Consider the following 21720-nt stretch of genomic DNA (forward strand, 5'->3'; position numbering starts at 1 on the left):
AGTAACCCTGCATCCTGGGAGCGCAGTATTCTAGTCGGATAATATGGTATTATGAGATCTTTAAGTTATGAGGCCATTAAGAGCTTTGTGGGTGAGGAGAAGGATTTTAAATTCTATTCTAGATTTTACAGGGAGCCAGTGCAGAAAAGCTAATATTGGAGAAATATGATCTCTTTTTCTAGTTTTTGTCAGTACACGTGCCGCAGCATTCTGGATCAACCGGAGAGTCTTAAGGGACTTATTCGGGCAGCCGGATAATAAGGAATTGCAGTAGTCCAATCTAGAAGTAACAAATGCATGCACAAATTTTTCGGCATCATTTTGAGACAGGATGTGCCTGATTTTTTCAATATTACGTAGGTGAAAAAAGGCTGTCCTTGAAGTTTGTTTCATGTGGGAGTTAAAGGATAAAACCTGATCAAAGATAACTCAGAGGTTCCTTACGGTGCTGCTGGAGGCCAGGGCAATGCCATCTAGAGTAACTATATCTTTAGATGTGTCTCGGAGGTGTTTGGGACCAAGTACAGTAACTACAGTTTTGTCAGAGTTAACATCAGAAAGTTGCAGGTCATTCAGGTCTTTATGTCCTTAAGGCATGCCTGAAGTTTTGTTTAACTGGTTAGTTGATCGATAGATATAACTGGGTATTGTCTGCATAGCAATGAAAGTTTATGGAGTGCTTCCTAATAATACTGCCTAGAAGAAGCATATATGAGGTGAATAGAATCGGTCCAAGCACAGAACCTTGTGGAACTCCGTGACTAAGTTTGGCATGCACGGAGGACTCACCGTTAACATGTACAAACTGAGATCGATCTGATAGATAGGATTTAAACCAGCTTAGCACTGTTTCTTTAATGCCAATTACATGTTCCAGTCTCTGTAATAGACTGGAACATGTAATTCTGATTCTGAAATGTCACATCTCCACATAGGTTTGTCCGATTAACATGAAACTTTGGCTTTCCCGTGCCCCACCGAGGCTAAGTGACATTTACTGTTTCACTGCAACCTACAGGAAGTTGTTTCTTTATAACTTGCACATTTTTGCAGTATCAAAATTATTTAAATAACTTTTGATCATGCGATTTTATGGGAAAAAATATAGAAGGAAATGGGGTAGATTTGACAATGTACACTCAAGTTACAACAACTTCCTGTGTCATGGCGAGACATCGACAGGGGCATGCCCTTCACACTTAGCCCAACTGTTAATCGCGAAGATCTTTAGATTGCACTGCGAAAATTTGAAGTCAGTCCAATGAATTCTCTAGGAGGAGTTTGTTCAAGTACAGAGCCTGTAAATGGTGAAAAATGGCATAAAAGTGCACATTCAATTCACAATGACTGACTTCCTGTTGGGTTCAGGGTATGGCTCCAAGAGGCTTTTTTGTGTGTCTTTGGGTGATACATCGATCACCCAAATTTCGTGCATCTATGTAAAATGTGGAGTGGGGAATGTTTTAATTATTATTTTTTTTTACAGAGGCCACTATGGAGCCATTTTGCCACACCAATACCCAACACCCATATTAGACGTACATTTTCACCACTTCTGACATGTGTGCAACGTTTTGTGAGTTTTTGAGCACCTTTAGTCCCTCAAAAATGCAAATTTATTTGGAATGGGTAAGAACAATAATAATTGAAGATCGGGCCCTCGCACCTCCATGCATGTCGGGGATGCCGGCTGTTCAACGTGGCTCTGAATTGTGATGTGTTTTGGTCACTGTACGTAGGAGTTAAATGTCACTTCCTGTGTCCACCATGTGGTGCCAGACAACACACTTTATGCGTCAAGTTGAAGGATATCATGCGTAGACCACACCATGAAAATTGCATGCGAATTGGATCATCTTTGCCATGGAAGGCTTACTTCCTGTTGCTTCGAGGTGGCGCTATGACTTTACATCATTAATGGCCTGTGATCAGGGTGGGACTCTTATCTAACGTGAAATTAGAGGCAGATTAGACAGTGTAAACTGAAGTTACAGCAACTTCCTGTATAAATATTACTTTCTGTGTCCACTTTGTGGTGCTAGAGAACACACACTAATAACACTTGCTAGATATCATGTGTAGACCACCATGTAAATTCGATGTAAATCGGATGATGTTTGTCACAAAGGCTGACTTCCTGTTGCCAGTAGGTGGCGCTATGACGTGATGTGTTCAGGGTGGGACTCTTATCATACATGTGAAGTTTGGTTCAGATGGGACCATGTACAGTCGTGTTACAAACCACTTCCTATTTCATGGCGAAACATCGAAATTCGCCGCCACAGAATGGCCACACCGTTCGTCAAAAACTCAAGTTTTGAGCAACTTTTCATGATGGTCTTTTATACACATTGCCCGAGTTTGAAGTGGATCAGATTAACGGTCTAGGACGAGTTTCTTAAAGTACGACCCCTTTTAATAAGATAAGAAAATTAAATCAAAATGACTGACTTCTTGTTGGGTTTAGGATCGTGTCGCTAAGAGACTTTTTTGTTTGTCTTGGCATCTAACATGTGCCACCCAAATTTCATACATGTGGGTGAAACCACAAGGAGGGGCTGAATTTTAGAAAATTTCAAGGGGGCGCTATAGAGCCATTTTGCCCTGCCCATTTTGCAAAACCCTTAAACTATCAAATATTTCACCACTCCTGATGAGTGTGCAAAGTTTCACAACTTTTTGAACACCTTTAGTCCCTCAAAAATGATTAATTCGTAAAAAGTTGGAATCATAAAGAAAAATAATAATAATTCCTTCTATGGATCTATGGATCCTTATGATCAGAAGTTGTTAAAAGAATTTGATACTGAACAACTTCCTCGAGGTTGCAGTAAGTCAGGAACTTATGTCATATCTCCACATAGGTTTGTTCGATTTACATGAAACTTGGGCCAGTACTTTCCCATGCCTGACTGAAGCAAAATTTGGTGCCAATCAGCCGCTAGGTTGCTCTGCAAATGTGAAAAGTTTATATCTCGTAAATAGCTGCATGGATTCGTACGAAATTCGAATCCATGCACAACCTAGGTTTGCACAACCTAGCATCATGACTCAGTTGATGTATAAAATTTGGTAATGATTGATAAAAGTGGGTGTGGCTTATTACAACAAATGTAAATTTCTACACCTTTCACATTCCAAACTTAAAAAAATCACCCGTACGTCCTACAGAGCTGAAATGCTTTCAGCACATCCACTGACATATGACAAAAGTTTGCCTCACTGCAACATATGGTCAATTAAGAAGTCCGTCACTCTATATTTTTCAAAATATGAAACAATCAATTAACATCTATATCTCCACATAGGTCTGTCTGATTAACAGGAAACTTGTCTCAGTAGTTTCTTATGCCACCGAGGCTCTGTGCAAAATCTGGCACCAATCGGCCACTAGGTGGTGCTTTTATTGCAAAATCATAAAATATGCTAAACTACTTTTTCGAACTTCTCCTAAGCGGTGAGTCTGATCTGCATGAAACTTTGCACATGGAATCTATAGACTGTCATGATCAAAAGTTATTATTAAAAGAATTTTGATATTCCAAAAATTGCACATGTTTTAAAGGTAAACCTTCCTGTGGATTGCAGTCAAAACAGGAAGTGATGTCGTATCTTCACGTAGCTCTGTCCAATTAATGCAAAGCTTGAGCCAGTAGTTTCCCATCCCCTACCAAAGCTTTTTGCAAAATGTGCCGCCAGTTGGCCTCTAGGTGGCTCTTTTGTTGCAAAATCATAAAATATGCTAAAATTATTTTTCAACACTACGGTCTTTGAACTGAATGTTTTCCAATCTCTGTGCTGAACTCCACCTGCAACTTGTATCACGTGCGTGGGACTGCAGGTCTGACTTGCATCATCTCCGTGGGCCACCAGGTGTTGCTCCACTGGGCTTGGACCCCGTTCATAACTGCTTGCAGTTCGAGTTTATCTTTTTTTTTTCTTTTTTCTTTTTTTTTACTTCATTTGGTTCTCACATGGTTATTATTATTCCAAAAAAAGTAATGTGTAATCAAACTGCCTCAAACTAACTGACACACAGAAAATCTTGGGCCTGGTAGTACTCCAGCAATGGAGTAGTGGTTGGTTTCTTGTTCACTGTGTTCACTCTACTCGATGTCAATCTAGAGGTGACAGCATACATACAAAGGACATGGCTGGCAGGTGGTGGTTTTTTACCAGGCCAGTGGAAAAAGGACTCAATTCTATCTTCCAGGAAAGGGATTAGCTCTTTAAGTTTGTTTTTCTATCTTCTATCTTTTCTTTCTTGAATAAAATCAATGTAATTTTTTGTATTAATGTTCTTCTGAAGTGTGCTGTCAGACTGTCAGCTGCTGGATGAGACAATTACTTTGTTGTTGTTTGTTTCAGAGCCCGGCTGCAGCTCTTCAGGACACAGAAGATGGGCTGGGGAGTGAGAGCCATGCAGGATATCCGTCAAGGAACATTCATTTGCGAGTGAGGACAGGCTCTCATAAGAAAAACGACTGAATTCTATACAGAAGCTGCGCTCTGAGCTAAACCCAATTCACCCATTCCCCCCACCCCACCCAATGCTTCCACAGGTATGTCGGGGAGATCATCACTGATGCAGAGGCCGACAAAAGGGAGAATGACTCTTTCCTCTTCACCCTCGACAATAAGGTGATTGAATTACTTAACATGAATTTTTAAAGCTACACTAGGTTACCGTGCATGTTGGTTCTTAGACATAATTGCATACACACCACACAAGAAAATGAACTGATGTTAGAGAGTCAAGCTTTCTCCTGACAGAATGCTCAGTTATCTCAGCTTTGGAGATGGTTCCAATTTCACTTTATTTATTTATTTTTTTTAATACATCTTTTTAGTGGATTTTCAGCAGACAGTACAGTTCAATTAAACAAGTAGAAAATATAAAGTATATAAAAAGTGTAGTAAAAAATAACAGGTCACCAAAAGAAAATCGGAAGACATATACAGTGGTGTGCAAAAGTGTTTGCCCCCTTCCTGATTTCTTATTTTTTTGCATGTTTATCACACTTAAATGTTTCAGATCATCAAACAAATTTAAATATTAGTCAAAGATAACACAAGTAACACAAAATGCAGTTTTTAAATGAAAGTTGTTATTAATAAGGGAAAACAAAATCCAAACCTACATGGCCCTGTGTGAAAAAGTGATTGCCCCCTAAACCTAATAACTGGTTGGGCCACCCTTAGCAGCAACAACTGCAATCAAGCGTTTGCGATAACTTGCAATGAGTCTTTTACAGCGCTGTGGAGGAATTTTTGCCCACTCATCTTTGCAGAATTGTTGTAATTCAGCCACATTGGAGGGTTTTCGAGCATGAACTGCGTTTTTAAGGTCATGCCACAGCATCTCAATAGGATTCAGGTCAGGACTTTGACAAGGCCACTCCAAAGTCTTCATTTTGTTATTGTTCTAAGAAATCAGTAAGGGGGCAAACACTTTTGCACACCACTGTAAATAAATAAATAATATCCAAATAGTAAATAAATAAAAAATAGAAAAAAGAACTACTAAATAAACAGGAAGTAATCGGGATAATTAAGTATAATATTTAAATAGATAATAGGAGAAAGGAGAAGTTGTAAAATAGGATGAATTTAAATGAATAATAGGTAAATAATTATTGAGGCGGAAAGATAAGGATTTCACGCTCTCTCTCTCTCTCTCTCTCTCTCTCTCTCTCTCTCTCTCTCTCTCTCTCTCTCTCTCTCCCCAACTGCTTCTGTTCAAGCAAGTCTCAGGAGTGATAGTAAGGCTATTAATAAGTCCAGAAGGGGACTCAAAGTCTTGTTAAAGGTTTTAAGGGACCTTTCATTGAGAATCTTAATTTTTCTAGATTTATCTATTCCTAGATTTCCTTTACCCATCTTTTATGTGTTGGAGGGGAGGCATGTTGACATTAAAGAAAAATGGCACGTCTGGCCAATAGAGTAGTAAATGCAATGCAACCCTGTATATTAGTAGGCATATTCGGAGTTTGGGAGACTGAACAAGGCTGTTAGAGGGTTGCGGTCAATAGCTGAATTGCAGGCTTTGCCAATTTTTTTACTGTTTATTTTAAACATATTGGACCAAATGTCCGTCAGCCACGGGCATGTCCGGAACATATGTAAATGGTCAGATGGAGATTGCTGACATCTGTTATAGGTGTCGCTTCAATCAGAAAATATCCTTGCCAATTTAGCGTTGAAGTATGCTTTGTGAAGCACCTTGAGCTGCAGTAGGCCGTGTCTGACACATATGGATGAGGAATGCACCAGGCGTAGCACGTCAATCCACTGGTCATTTGATGAGATGGCAACTCCCAAGGCATGCTCCCAGGAGCCTTTAAGGGATATAGTGGGGGACGGATTTAGAGAATCAATTATGCTGCAAATGATCCTATAGCATTGTTATTAACATCGGCGGTAACGACTCCTGATTACACCAGTCAGAGGTCACTAAAATTAATGTTGAGTCGGTGTGTACATATGCAAAGACGATGTCGGACTCTCTGGGTTTTCTCTGGGCCCCTGCCAAATCTGACCAGTGATGACATGTTTAGCCACATGTCTTCATTCTGCCGCTGGCTGTTGCAGAGGTGTCGAGCAAACGATGTGGGCTTTGATAATTGGTGGACTTTCTGGGGAAGACCTGGTCTGATTAGGAGAGACAGCATTCATCTCACCTTGGATGGAGCAGCTCTCATATCTAGAAATCTGGCCGAGTTTATTAGTGGACCTAAACCATGACAACCCAGAGTTGAGTTGCAGTCCCACATGCTTCTCTGCGCTTCCATTAGAGCATTTAACCACCCAAAACTCCTTAGTGACGGTGTCTATCCCCCAACCACTTAAATTAATAAAATCAGAAGTTAACAGAGGAGTTATACATAAAAACCTAAATAAAAACGCTGAAATAGCACTACAAAACAGGAGAATTAAATGTGGATTCTTAAACATCAGATATCTGTCAGCTAAAGCTGTACTAGTGAACGATTTAATATCAGATTGTCATATTGACTTATTTTGTCTTACTGAAACCTGGCTGGGTCTTGAAGAATATGTTAGCCTAAATTAATTCACTCCGCCCAGTCATATTAATACTTACATTCCTCGAGGCACTGGCCAAGGAGGTGGAGTTGCAGCCATCTTTGACTCAAGCCTATTAATCAGCCCTAAACCTAAACTAAATTATAACTCATTTGAAAGCCTTGTTCTTAGTCTTTCACACCCAACCTGGAAAACACGACAGTAAGGACCAGGAGTACAGTACACTATAACACGTAGAATTGGCTGTTTTCCAGGTTGGGTGTGAAAGACTTAAGAACATGGCTTTCGAATGAGTTATCATTTAGTTTGGTTTAGGGTTGATTAATAGGCTTGAGTCGAAGATGGCTGCCTTGTGGAACGTGAGTATTAATATGACGGAGTGGATTATTTAGGCTAACATATTCTTCATGACCCAGCCAGGTTTCTGTAAGACAAAATAAGTCAATATGATAAACTGATATTAAATCGTTCACTAGTACAGCTTTAGATGACAGAGACCTAATGTTTAAGAGTCCACATTTAATTCTCCTATTTTGTTGTGCTATTTAAGCGGTGGTAATTTTGTTTTGTTAACTTTTGAGTTTATTAATTTAAGTGGTTGGGGGCCAGACACCGTCACTAAGGAGTTTTGGGTGGGTAACTGCTCTGGAAGCGCAGAGAAGCATGTAGGAATGCAAATATTCCTCCTGGTCTCAACTCTATGTTGTCATGGTTTAGGTCCACTAATAAACTCAGTCAGATTTCTGGATTTGAGAGCTGCTCCATCCAAAGTGGGACATATGCCGTCTCTCCTAATCAGACCATGTCTTCCCTAGAAAGTCTGCCAATTATCTACAACGCCCACATTGTTTGCTGGACACCACCTCGACAGCCAGCGGGGGGATGAAGACATGTGGCTAAACATGTCATCACTGGTCAGATTTGGCAGGGGCCCAGAGAAAAATACAGAGTCCGACATTGTCTTTGCATATGTACACACTGACTCAACATACATTTTAGTGACCTCTGATCTTACTGTATTTATGCTTATCCTTAGCCAGCAGTTTTAAATAGGATTCACTATTGCCTGCTCTGGCCCCAGGAATACATTTGACTATGGTCGCTGGTGTCACTGACCTCACATTTCTCAAAATGGAGCTGCCAACAATCAGAGTTGGTTTCTCAGTGGGTGTGTCGCTGAGTGCGGAGAACTTGTTAGAAATGTGATCAGGTTGGTGGTGAACCATGAGCTTGTGCTTAGGGTTATGCTTTGGGAGCTGCTGGGGGATGGCTAACAGGAGCTATCTTGAGTTCCCGCTTGGCCCTTAGGCTTTACATTGTGATGACATTACAGATTTTTAAATCCCTTTTCCTGACTCGAGGAAAGTTTTACAAATATTACTTGTTTGCAGTTTGAGGTGTCCTGTCAACAGTTTTATATACATCTCTTTTATAATGGTGGCCTATGGGTAAAATGCTTTTTGGGCAGCAGGGGAATTTTTTGCTGCAATACAATGAGTGGCCACTGGGCAAAACTGCGATACCCTATCCAGGTCTTATTATACGTCCATGCTCTCACGCCACACATCCATTTTTTCGCACAGTAATTATTACTGATAACGTGGATCAGCTCCACCCAGTTGATGTGACACCAGCGTACGCCGGGATAGTAATCAAGTGGACCCTCTTTTGTGCTGTGAGTCACAGACAGTTTGTGACAGAGTGGTAATGTTAGTTTGATGAATTGATCTCTGATATCGATTGATATCTTTTACCGTCTTAAAATGTAAAAGTTATGTATGGATACATAGAGGTAAGAAGGATTATGTTCCTATGTAAGCCATTCAATTTAAGACAAAGAGATGGTGGCTATACAATGTTTTTTTATTTATTTATTTTTTAAACTATTGACAGTGTGTGACTTCTTATAATATATATATTTCATATTTTGATACATTTCTTATATGTTGTGAATTTGCAAAATGAAACATTATCTGTTGATAGTGCCATAGATAATGTGCCATAGATCTACCAGTCCTATTCTTCAAAGTATAGCTTACATCCCTAATTGAATACCACAACATGTGATGTTCGGTAGGGTTATGGATTAAACATGCAGAGAGTAAGACAGTTTTTTCTGATGTATATTTACTACTTTTCTGGCAGAATGATTAATCTAAGCATAATAGCCTTCTTAAAGGTCCAGTATGTAGGATTTAGTGGCATCTATCATTGAAATTGCAGTTTGCCACCATTTAAATACCGCTGGGATCATCCTCACGTTCCAAGCGTGTAGGAGAAACTATGGTGGCCACAAAACTCGCGAAAATCGTGAAAGGCCCTATCTAGAGCCAGTGTTTGGTTTGTTCGTTCTGGGCTACTGTAGAAACATGGTGGTGCAACATGGCGACCTCCGTGGAAGGGGACCTGCTCCCTCTGTAGATAAAAACAGCTCTAAGGTAGCAAAAATTCTTATTTTCAGGCTTGAAAACATACTTAGAAATATGATATTCCATTTCTGCCAATAGCTCCTCCTAAATGTTACATACTGGACCTTTAATCATAATGTGTTGCTTTTAAGTTGCTGATAATAGGATAAAAATGTGTAGAAATGCAGAAAATGGTATTCAAATCTGTTTTTTATGTCTGGGGGAGGACCCCCAGACTCACACTTTATTGTGCCCCTTTGCCACTTTTCAAACCAATGTTATGCCCTTGAGGTGAGTACTACAAATATGAAAATCAAATCACCAATAGCAACCGTTAACAATATATTATGTGAACAAAATACAATCATATCCGCTCACATATTAACCCTCCAGATTCTCCTGAGAGTCACACTTTTCATTGCCCCCTTTCCCCCTGACCTTCCGACATTTCGGCATCAAAATTACTCCATAAATTCACTAGAATGAAGGAAAACTCTCTGAAATTAACAATTTTCTGGGGGAAGATCCCCACATATCCTGGTTAGGTTTGGTCTCCCAAGGCCATAGGCTATGATGTCTTGAGGTTGGCAAGTATGCTGATCAACCCATATTCATCATCGACCATGATTATTGACTTGGCTTTTCATCTATACATGCTTTAAAATTGTGCTTTTGGCTGCTGAACTTTTTAAACAAAATTCCTGAGGGTTGAGAAGTGATGACCCCAACCCCTGCGGTGGGTAAAGTCACAGAAGGCCTACTCATAAAATGCACCGACTTCACAGATACCAAATCTCACTCCAAACTAAATTAAAAAGTTGGCAGTGGATAGGAGTAATTTCCTATGTTAGTAAGTAGTAACTGAAGTAGGTTAAAATATGTTTTTGGCCAGTAAAGAGTGATTTCCTACTCTGAGACTCTTGAAAATATGGACCCACAATCAAATTTTGGGCAAACAGTGAATCTGTGGCATCTGAATACGTTAGGACTGTAATTTAGCCTGTTACGGATGTAAATCTGGCTCAGTGCAGCATTAGTAACGAGCCAAAATTGTATGATGCTTTAACGTCAGTGCTATAAGCCTGTGAGATTGCAAAAAACTATATTAATAAATAAATATTATTATTATATTATATTTTATTTTATTTTTTTTTTTCTTTTATTCAAGTGTCACACACCTAAAGGTGCCCAGCCTACATAGGCTTAAAAGGCACTACTTACATTATCTTCAGAGGTAAGAGATAACAAAAAGAAAGCAAGCCAATACATGGTTCTGTATACATGTGTCAAACCCATTATATCAAATAACTTAACAAGTTAAACATGCAACACTCTCATATGTTGATGGTAAGCATTGAAGGAAAAATGAGGTTTGTCAAACTTCTCGTATGTAAACATGTACTGTAATCTACATCATTTGTCATATCAGACAGACTAGGATGTCAGGGCAGACTTTTCAGGAAAAAGTGATTGCGTGCATGTGTTCTTATGTTTGATCAAGAGATGGTGCTGCAGAGGTGCTTATCTATACACTGCTTTTAATCTGGCAGCAGCATTTTTCACGGTTTTACAGACTGTAGTTGATCTTATGATGACAACTTGTTGATGGTAGCAATGTGGACTAGTTGTTGAAGGAATTATTCTGAAATCACATCTCAGGTTTGATTCCTCAATAGCCATTTATTGTTTTGTATTTTTTAAAAATATGTTAAAAACCTACCTGTTAATTTATTCATTTTGCCTCCTTATTCTCATTCAGAGAAGTGTGGGGCTACGTGCATTAGGGCTGTGGTTCCTAAACTGTCTGTTGTGCTCCGCTTTGGAAGCCGGAAAAATTAATCAAACTGGAACAATACTGGGGACACCAGTATCAAAAAGAACCCAGTTGAGTTTTATTGAAATAACATAATCACTCTACATTTTTCCCATTGTGTGCGTCCCCTCAGGGGAGCCTCCACCCAGTTTTGCAACCACTGCAGTAGGTACAAATAAGGAATATAATCAGGACAGGTCTGATCCATCATGCAACAAAGATGGTTAGATTCACCCATTTATACTCACTGGAAATTGAAGGATAATTCCACTTTATTACAGACTTATTTTCGTTAAATGAATCCATCATCAGTAATTATAATATTATACTCACCAAGTTAACTTCTGAGATCTGGGAACGCAATCTTTTAGTGACATCACTAAAAAGAGGTCTGACAAAACAAACCAACATGTTAGCCAAACTTATTTGGAAGAGAAAATGAAGGTGAAAATGAATTAAAATTATGACCCAAACTGTCTGTTGTAAACATCCATCAGTTTATAGACCCGTTTCCTGCTTCAGCTTTGACCTACTGTACTTACTGTTCAAAGTTTTCCTGTGCAATGAGGGATTATTAATTAATTTCAGGTGCACTCACTTTTAGTTTGACCTCCAAATAAAGTGGTTTTGATAATCAGTTTGGATAAACTGTTGGATGGTTTACAACCTGTCTGATTGTCTGACTGCTTGTGTATATTGCCCTGTCAGACTAACCAAAGAGTTGTTTTTTTTAAGCTTCCAGTCCACCAGGTACATGCAAACATGTGATTGTGACTCTTTTTGGTCATCATCTTGTTCAGGTGGGAGATGTACACTGTATTGATGCGAGACTCTTTGGCAACATCGGCCGCTTCATTAACCATCTGTGTGAGCCCAACCTGCTGGCTGTGAGGGTGTTCACCATGCACCAGGATCTACGCTTCCCCAGGATAACCTTCTTCTCCAGCAGGCCCATCAAAGCTGGAGACCAGATAGGGTGAGTGATGGAAAAACAATCTCAGCTTTGTCTTCTGTCTTCCTTTTCCTGTTCAGTAGAGAACTTTAAAATAGAATGTTTAAATAAAGACAATGTGATGGACTGGTGTCTCCTCCTCAGCAGGTTCGACTATGGCGATCACTACTGGAGGGTGAAGAGCAAGTACTTCAGCTGCCAGTGTGGTTCTCTCAAGTGTCGCTACTCAGCTGCTAGCCAATCTCACTGATGACCACTGATCCCTCTTTCTCTCTGGGCACATTCTGTCGCTGTAACCTTTTAATGTCAGAAACACTGCCTTATGAACTAGATACAACATAAGAGTAATGCTTTTATTAGGTTAAAAAGGTTTTCTGGTATTCACTTGAATTCCCTGTTTTAAAGCAGCAAATGAAAGATAAACATTGTTAAAATCTGTCATCTCAGAGCACATGATCTAACTTATTTATACACCTAATAAGGTTAGTTTTCTATATGAAGAACACTGCAGCTTGCCACCAGCCAGAAATACTGTATATGAGGGTGGATTTAACTAGTTTTAAAGAGCCCACAATCAGGTAAAAAAATCTTAACAGATTATTTAAACTTTGATGGACTCTTCTTTTAATACTGCAAAGTGTTATATTTGTGGATTAATGAAGTGAAGTAATGTTTCTGGTAGTCTGATCTCTTCAATGAACATGCTTTTTACTACATGTCTATTGAGCAATTAAACACATTTTTAAAGCATCTTTTCCTCTGGGGTGTTTTTTATGATGAACTTTAGTTACCAAGAGAAAGTAGAGACATAGCTACTTTCTTCCCTCTCATTCAGCCACAAGAGCAGTAGTGGGTTTCAACACTACGTGATAAGGCCTGACTTGCAGTCGTTGCTCCAGTTCATCCCAAAGATGTGCAGGCTAATCAAGTTCCTACACACCAAACTGGGAAAACCATTTCTTTATGCAGCTGCCTTTGTGCATGGGGGCATTGTCAAGTTCAAACAGAAAAGGCACAAACACAAACTGCTGACACAAACTTGGAAGCACACTATTGTCTAAAATATCATGGTTATGCTGGAGCATTAACATTTCCCTTCATTGGAACTAATAGACCCAAACAAGGAACTCAGCCCTAGACCAAAAGTACACTAAAAGTATGTGTCCATATACTATAGTGTAATTTGAAAAATATAAATATAGTGTAGTTTGAATATTTAAATGAAGATATCAGACAATTGCACAAACGACATACTATGATTTAGAAAAATCTTAGTTTGTGTGGAAGAGAACTGCTGGAATCCCCTGAAGGATCCTAAAGTCTGCCTGGACCTCAGTGTAAAAACAGCAGATTACTGGGCAAGGTTGCTGTCAAAATGTTAAGTTGGCAAATACAAATGCAGGTCCCTATGTTCTCTCTGGACATTATAGTGATTGCACACAATCACAAACTAAATCTATTTCTAAGTGTTTTTAAATGCATCAATCAGCCATTGATTTATGAAATGCAAAATAATGATAGAACAGCACATTTTTAAATGGCTTTAATCTTATGAAATGATTTAATCATTTATTATCAATTTCTTTTTGAAGATTCTTCACAGGCATCTGTGATTTTATTTCAGAAAACTCAACTTCTTACAATTTATAATATGTATGTTTTCCCAAATATGTACTTTCATTTAGATATACAGTGGGTACGGAAAGTATTCAGACCCCTTTAAATTTTTCACTCTTTGTTTCATTGCAGCCATTTGCTAAAATCAAAAAAGTTCATTTTATTGTATGTACACTCAGCACCCCATCTTGGCAGAAAAAAACAGAAATGTAGAAATTTTTGCAAATTTATTAAAAAAGAAAAACTGAAATATCACATGGTCATAAGTATTCAGACCCTTTGCTGTGACACTCATATTTAACTCACATGTTGTCCATTTCTTCTGATCCTCCTTGAGATGGGTCTACGCCTTCATTGGAGTCCAGCTGTGTTTAATTAAACTGATTGGACTTGATTAGGAAAGGCACATATAAGACCGTACAGCTCACAGTGCATGTCAGAGTAAATGAGAATCATGAGGTTGAAGGAACTGCCCAAGGAGCTCAGAGACAGAAATGTGGTAAGGCACGGATCTGGCCAAGGTTACAAAATAATTTCTGCAGCATTCAAGGTTCCTAAGAGCACAGTGGCCTCCATAATCCTTAAATGGAAGAAGTTTGGGATGACCAGAACTCTTCCTAGACCTGGCCATCCAGCCAAACCGAGCAATCATGGGAGAAGAGCCTTGGTGAGAGAGGTAAAGAAGAACCCAAAGATCACTGTGGCTGAGCTCCAGAGATGCAGTAGTGAGATGGGAGAAAGTTCCAGAAAGTCAACTATCACTGCAGCCCTCCACCAGTCGGGGCTTTATGGCAGAGTGGCCCGACGGAAGCCTCTCCTCAGTGCAAGACATATGAAAGCCTGCATAGAGTTTGCCAAAAAACACATGACAGACTCCCAGACTATGAGAAATAAGATCCTCTGGTCTGATGAGACCAAGATTGAACTTTTTGCTGTTAATTCTAAGCGGTATGTGTGGAGAAAACCAGGCACTGCTCATCACCTGCCCAATACAATCCCAACAGTGAAACATGGTGGTGGCAGCAACATGCTATGGGGGTGTTTTTCAGTTGCAGGGACAGGACGACTGGTTGCAATTGAAGGAAAGATGAATGCGCCCAAGTACAGCGACATCCTGGAAGAAAACCTCTTCCAGAGTGCTCAGGACTTCAGATTGGGACGAAGGTTCACCTTCCAACAAGACAAGGACCCTAAGCACACAGCTAAAATAACAAAGGAGTGGCTTTGAAACAACTCTGTGATTATTCTTGACTGGCCCAGCCAGAGCCCTGACCTAAACCCAATTGAGCATCTCTGGAGAGACTGAAAATGGCTGTTCACCATCCAACCTGACAGAACTGGAAAGGATCTGCAAGGAAGAATGGCAGAGGATCCCCAAATCCAGGTGTGAAAAACTTCTTGCATCATTTCCCAAGAAGACTCATGGCTGTACTAGCTCAAAACGGTGCTTCTACTCAATACTGAGCAAAGGGTCTGAATACTTACGACCATGTGATGTTTCAGTTTTTCTTTTAATAAATTTGCATAAATTTCTACATTTGTTTTTTTTTTGGGGGGGGTTTTTTCTGTCAAGATGGGGTGCTGAGTTCACATTAATGAGAAATAAAATGAACTTTTCTGATTTTTAGCAAATGGCTGCAATGAAACAGTGAAAAATTTAAAGGGGTCTGAATACTTTCCGTACCCACTGTAGATAGATTTTAGAGATAGTAAAAGGAGGGAAAATCCCTCCACATTTCATCAGTCATCTAATCTTCATCTTCCCAAACAATACAAATCTTCTAATTTATGGAACTGTAATTTGAACCAATTTGTCATTTTGTTAGAATTACATCTTTAAGTCCTATAGAGCATTTACAGAAAAGACTTAAATGTCTGTTTAATATTTGTTCTTTTGTAACATAAGATACATATCTTTAATACTTTCAATTAGTTTCACATTATTTAGGTAAAGGTAATCAGTAAGCCTTTTCTATCTTTTTTTTCTGTCCCTACACATTAATTTCCGTTATTTACATGCTGTTTTATTTGCACAGCTTAAAATCAAATCAATCTCAAAGGACCTTTGTAATTGTACGTCAATTATATTTAGTTATAAGTATAAATTTGCTTACTTTTCATCAAAAAAATTTAATTCTTTGAATATTTCTTTGTAGTATGTAGTTACATTTTTAAACAAATTTCCCACAAGAATTGTTGCAACAAAATGTTTACTTTGATTAATTTTAGACCGGAAGTTGTGTTCTCCTACCTAGTCTTTGGTGTAAGCTGGACACCTATCTGATATAAATAGTTTTGATTACAACTGCAATTCCTTTCATGTTTTATTTGTTTCAATACATTTTGATTTAGTAAGCATACTTTCGTCTTATAGTAAAAAAAAAATCTATTGGGTCTCTTCATAACCACGCTATTATTTTGAAAGTAGTTACGGAAGTATCTTTATTTATTTCGTGTAACTTGACCTCGGTGTGGCTCTCTCGCCTGCCTGTTGCTATGGAAACAGGGCCGGTCCAGGTGGAGCCACTGGCTGGCGTCTTCTCGGTCACGTGGTGGTCTCTGGCTAAGGAACAGTGAAGAAAGTGGTGTCTAGTACATTCACATTAAGGGCGAGTTTATGGAAACAACCTGCTCAGCCGTGATTTCCCCTCGATTAACGACAAAAAGCAGCGTGTTTGTCTTACCTAGACTGATGGGCGAGGTGGTTTAAAGAAGAATAATTCAGCGCTTAACTCGCAATGGAAACGAGTCTTTAGTGGAACAGAAATGTTTGTGTACGCTTTCTGGAGGAAAATAACGCTATGTCTTGATTCCTCACTCTGACGGTTCGCGGTATTTTCTGTGCTGTAGTCTTTAATGTGTGCGTGCCAGTGTATTTCAGAGCTACTTCTGAGGACCGGGGCAGTCAGCCGAAGGAGGAACACCCATGAAAAATTATCCATCATGGAATCTGATCATTAAACTTTGAGCAACAATTTCATGTCGGGGAGAGTGACTGCATGGGAAGCAGCAGAGAGGAGGAGATAACAGACTAATGTTGATGAAAAAGAGCACTCCTCTCCTTGTTTCGTTGTGAATGTTTGACTCTTACGGTCGTGAACGATACACGCACCTAGGGGACGGAAAAGCAGTTTGTGTTGTGATGCTTCTTCTCCATTTCTTTTCTGGTGTCAGTTTTGGTTTCTGCTGTAAGATCTGTGCTATTCCAGAATGGCTCGCTTTGAAGACGAATTATCCAGCCGTTGTGGCGGCAGCTGTCCCGCGGGCCCGGCCAGAGGGGCCAGCCGGCAGCCGGGGCCTCCGGGCCAGAGGGTGTACAAGCAGACGATGGCCCAGAGAGCCAGGACCATGGCCATTTACAACCCCATTCCAGTCAAACAGAACTGCCTCACAGTTAACCGCTCTCTGTTCATCTTCAGCGAGGATAATATCATACGGAAATATGCCAAAAAGATCACCGAATGGCCATATCCTTACAGTCCAGTCCAACCCTCCTACATGCCGTTCTATCCCGTGTAACGCGAGATCACCACGCTGAACTCCGCCGAAAAATATGTCAATTTAAGGTCCCTTGCTTACCGGCAGAAGATACATGTATCTAGGATATGATATTCGGCAAAGAAGCTTTTATATAACTAAAATGTAAAGCCTACGCGGTTGGTTGTCCTGTGGTTTCCACTGCCTTACACATAGAGGGAAGGGCGGCAGCATGTGCAACAATTAAGAGCTCCTCAGTCGATTTTCTGTAGAATGAATGTCCTGCCAGGTCTTATTTCAGAGAAGGTCTTTTTAAATTTAAAAAAAAAAAAAGAATGTTGGCTACGACTGTTGACAAGCAAGGGAACCTTAAAGAGCCACATTTCTAATGGAGTTTGGCTATTTTTTTCTGTATTTCGAAAATTTTAATTACCAAAAGGTAGATCCTTTTGGGAAGACTGAGTGCATCACATGTTGCTTGGTGTTTTGACTTGTGTTTCACTAAAGTTCATGCATTTGTTGCAAAGTCTTCTATTACATGGGTTTCTCTTCAAGGTATTTTATCATCATGCATTCTATGCTAATGCTGAATTCATGAATCGGGTTAGGATATAGAGCACATCAAGGAAAAGTTGATTTATGACTTCATGATGACACCATTGTCATCATGTGACATGGTTACGTGGTAGACCATTGTCTCCCTGACATTTCATTGTGAAGGCTGTGGGTTGCAGATGGTGCTGTCCAGGGTGCTGAACTCCCAACAAACAGCAGGCTGGCTTCAGTTGCAACGCAGTTGCAAACAAACAAGTCTTAGCTATAAAACGCAGCAGGATGCAGGTTTGAAATTAGCTGCTGGTGAATTTTTAACAGTGTGAGCGTGGATGCCACCTGTTGAGTTTTGTGTATTGACAACAACAAAATACAACAAAAAAACAACCAACAAAATAATTTCTCACTGGTGCAGATTTGGATACTTTCTGAGGAAAAGTCAGTGGTAAAACACCTCATATGTTAATGAGTGTTATATGTGTTGCAATTAATTCACGTTAAGTTGTGTAATGGCCTGCATTACTTAAGTCACTGGTTGGTTAAACCTGGTGCTGAGCAAACATTTATCATGCTTTGATCTTGCAATGCATTACTGAGCCCTTTCTCCTGATGCAGAGCAATCAACGCTGCAGGAGGTTCTTTTGTGGCCCCGAGCAGCTGGAGGTCCATTGCCTACCTCCCTCTCCTGAGGACACCCTCCTCCTGTCAGAGCTGGAACAGTCCTGAGAGGATGGTGGAGTGGTAGTGCTAATGGCTAAGTTGGCTTGTGACTTAAAACATTTAACAGGAAGTCTGCATTATAAATTCAGGCTGTGGGGTTTGAAAGAAATTGGTATTAATGAGGTGGGGTGGGGGCTGATGGGGATGGATGTTCTAATGAAAGATGCCATTTGATTCCATTATGGGAAATGTAGGATCCAGTGTTTCTGGATTTTGACCCATACTTGGGACTAAAAATCCTGATGTCTTGATCTCTGCCTCTTCGATTTTGACCATTATTTTTTAAAAACTGTCTCTTATTAGTCCGAAAACTTCATGAAAGTAAATTACTTAACCCGCTTTAAGTATTGCTGTTTCCCAGTTCCATATTACATACAAACTGTATACTGTAATTACTGTAAATACTCATCTTTATTGTATATTGTTTAGCAGTTAGTTTACAAGATAATAACATACTTTACCGTTTTATACTAACAGCAAATTGTACAATATGTGCTACTGCCAATTACACTTTACAAACTTAGTAATTAGTAACATCTTTTCCAAAATTGCAATTGTTATTTGAGTTCTAATGTGTTAATATGCACACTGACTGTTTGAGTATTCTGTATTGCATCACTTTACCAGTGTGAACATATTGCATTCTTAAAAGCTGCTTAGAATTGGTGTGTAGTATGGATTTGGGACCTACTGTATGTTGCATCTTATGCTGCATTGCATTATGCACTGTTAGAGTCTGTTGACTCTCCTTTCATGGACTCCTGGTATGATGAGAAGCTCTTTTCTTTTGATTATGAAAAACAAAAGCAGACATTTACTATTGATGCAGGAGCTAGACAAAAAGTATCTGCTTTAAAATGTAATTGTAGCTGCTTTATGTAGCTGTTATGTCTTTTATATGTGTAAGAAAAGTATGAAACCAAACACCAAGGAACAATTTAGATCCAGAAAGTATGTTTCCAGTACTGGTTTTTAAGAGTTGAGGTTAGATTTTTCCAACCTTAACTCTTTACTTCCTCTTTACCTTCTATGCTTTTATGTATGGATTTAATGATGTGGTTTGTGTTTACATGTGTGGCAACCTGTGAATTTGCTTTCCACAAGAATTCCTTAACACTCTCACTCCATTTGAGTACTTGATCCTGGCCACCATTATAGCAAACTGCATTGTGCTGGCCTTGGAGCAACACCTACCGGCCTTAGACAAAACACCGATGTCAGAACGTTTGGTAAGTATCCACATGACTGCTTTCCATTTCCTACTGTACAGCTCTTCATGTCTCATACAGAAGAAAATATACAACCACTGTGGTGCTTTGCTCTGTTGTTTCTGTTACCACATTGACTGATTTTGCAGAGGCATTTTGATATTTTTTGAGTGTCATAAGTGAAAGAATTCTAGAATTGGCTCCAGTTTGTACAGCAGCCCAAAGAAACATGGTGGTCTAGTTATTTTTAGCTGCAGACTCTAACTGGTGCAATCAAGTAATAGGCTTATGCTCTGCTTAATCCAATCCTTCCTCTTTTTCCAGTCCAGGTGTTCATGGATTTGAAAATTTCAGATCAAAAATTAGTAAAAATATCAAATGTTTACTTTTTTTTCTCAGTGTCAGTTAGGGTCCCTCCTCCTCCCTCCTCCCACCTTTTACCTCAGGTTATAGTAAAAGGGACATTTCACCCCAAAATCAAAATACATATATTCTTACCTGTAGTGCTATTTATCCATCTAGATTATTTTGGTGTGAGTTGCTGAGTTTTGGAGATATACAGTATGTATTTTTGATTCTGGGGTGAACTGTCCGTTTAAGTGCTGTGAACCCTTGTGTCAAATCAAAGAGCAGGCAGTGGCAGGGGCAGGGCTGTTTTTAAGAATGAAATGTCATTCCTCGAGGCAAGGAGCCTCCCAGCTCTTCACTTTCATTGATCCACTCCCTGAGATGAGCTTAAACTCTGCTTGACAGACATACCACAGTGTTCATGATGATATGAAGTCATCAGATGTGTCATCAGGACTGTGTCACTGCATTTTAAAATCTTCTATACATCTTTTCTGTCTTTACCCAGCTATTATCTAGCCTCAGTAAATATTCTGGAGAGCTGTGGCTCTGTGTGTGCTAGGGCTGCAACTAACAATTATTTTCATTATTGATTAATCTGCCAATTATTTTCTCTATCAATCTGTTAAATTTCCCAAAAATGTCTCAAGTTGATTTGTTCTATCTAGATTACTATCATATATGACAAAGAAAAGCAAACTCTCATTTAAGCAACAAATCCTAACGTGAGAAGCTGGAACCAGCAAATGTTTGGCATTTTTGCTAAAAAAATGACTGAAATGATGTATCGATTATCAAATTAGTTGATTAATTTTCTGTCAATCGACAAATCAGTTGATCAAATAATTGTTTCAGCTCTAGCCCGTGCACTCCTTACTCTTTCTGCTTGTGACATTGGTAATGTCACGCTTGAAGATTATTCTTTTACTATTCATTCTAAGGCTCAAATTGAAATATACTGAATCTAAAAAAAATGGAATCACCAAATTAAATATACACCATGTGTCATTTTTTTCAACTGTGGGATATATTCAGGTCCTAAGGTGCTGCTAAAACATGCCAGAAAAAAAACAGAAGACATGACTTTAGTGTCCTCAATGGTAGTTGTTCCAGAGAGTACTTCAGGGTGTTAAATCATCTGATACAGCATTGGAGATGATCATGGAACAGGGATCCCCTGAAGCTGTTGAGGAAAATCATAGTCATCATCCTTTATTTTATTGGAGGTTGATGACATTGAATGGCCAATATCAGATTTTATTGATATGGCCAAATGGAAGTCTGTAATTTCATGAATCCTCACTCTACTCTGCTTTTTCATAACAGGACGACACAGAGCCCTACTTTATTGGAATATTTTGTTTTGAGGCTGGCATCAAGATCATCGCCCTGGGCTTTGCCTTTCACAAAGGATCTTACCTGCGTAATGGCTGGAATGTAATGGACTTTGTGGTGGTCCTAACAGGGTGAGTAGCACTGGCCTAATGGCTTATACAGCTGCTAACTGACAGAGCTGATGGGCAGCAGCAGTTAGTGAGGGGAGGGGAGAGCTCTGCTGTGTGTGTGTGTGTGTGTGTGTGT

At 39.4% G+C, this 21720-nt stretch overlaps 2 protein-coding genes across 29 annotated transcripts in view; both read left to right on the plus strand.

The window, feature by feature from the left end:
- Nucleotides 1–12967, plus strand: part of ehmt1a (euchromatic histone-lysine N-methyltransferase 1a) — a 48407-nt gene extending 35440 nt beyond the window's left edge. The window contains exons 20-23 of one of the 2 annotated variants that reach the window (XM_044195159.1): nucleotides 4369–4455; nucleotides 4563–4641; nucleotides 12066–12241; nucleotides 12362–12967. In XM_044195159.1, the coding sequence (XP_044051094.1) occupies nucleotides 4369–4455; nucleotides 4563–4641; nucleotides 12066–12241; nucleotides 12362–12467 (448 nt within the window). In that variant the 3' untranslated portion in view covers nucleotides 12468–12967. The remainder of the gene's footprint in view (nucleotides 1–4368; nucleotides 4456–4562; nucleotides 4642–12065; nucleotides 12242–12361) is intronic. The other variant, XM_044195161.1, reaches the window with a different exon arrangement.
- A 3436-nt stretch (nucleotides 12968–16403) lies between these two features.
- Nucleotides 16404–21720, plus strand: part of LOC122875719 (voltage-dependent N-type calcium channel subunit alpha-1B-like) — a 291644-nt gene continuing 286327 nt past the window's right edge. For all 27 annotated transcript variants that reach the window (XM_044195130.1, XM_044195131.1, XM_044195143.1 and 24 more), the window contains exons 1-3: nucleotides 16404–17301; nucleotides 19707–19812; nucleotides 21466–21605. In XM_044195130.1, the coding sequence (XP_044051065.1) occupies nucleotides 17045–17301; nucleotides 19707–19812; nucleotides 21466–21605 (503 nt within the window). In that variant the 5' untranslated portion in view covers nucleotides 16404–17044. The remainder of the gene's footprint in view (nucleotides 17302–19706; nucleotides 19813–21465; nucleotides 21606–21720) is intronic.

Source organism: Siniperca chuatsi, linkage group LG5, assembly GCF_020085105.1.
Source record: "Siniperca chuatsi isolate FFG_IHB_CAS linkage group LG5, ASM2008510v1, whole genome shotgun sequence".
NCBI classification, from domain to species: Eukaryota; Metazoa; Chordata; class Actinopteri; order Centrarchiformes; family Sinipercidae; genus Siniperca; species Siniperca chuatsi.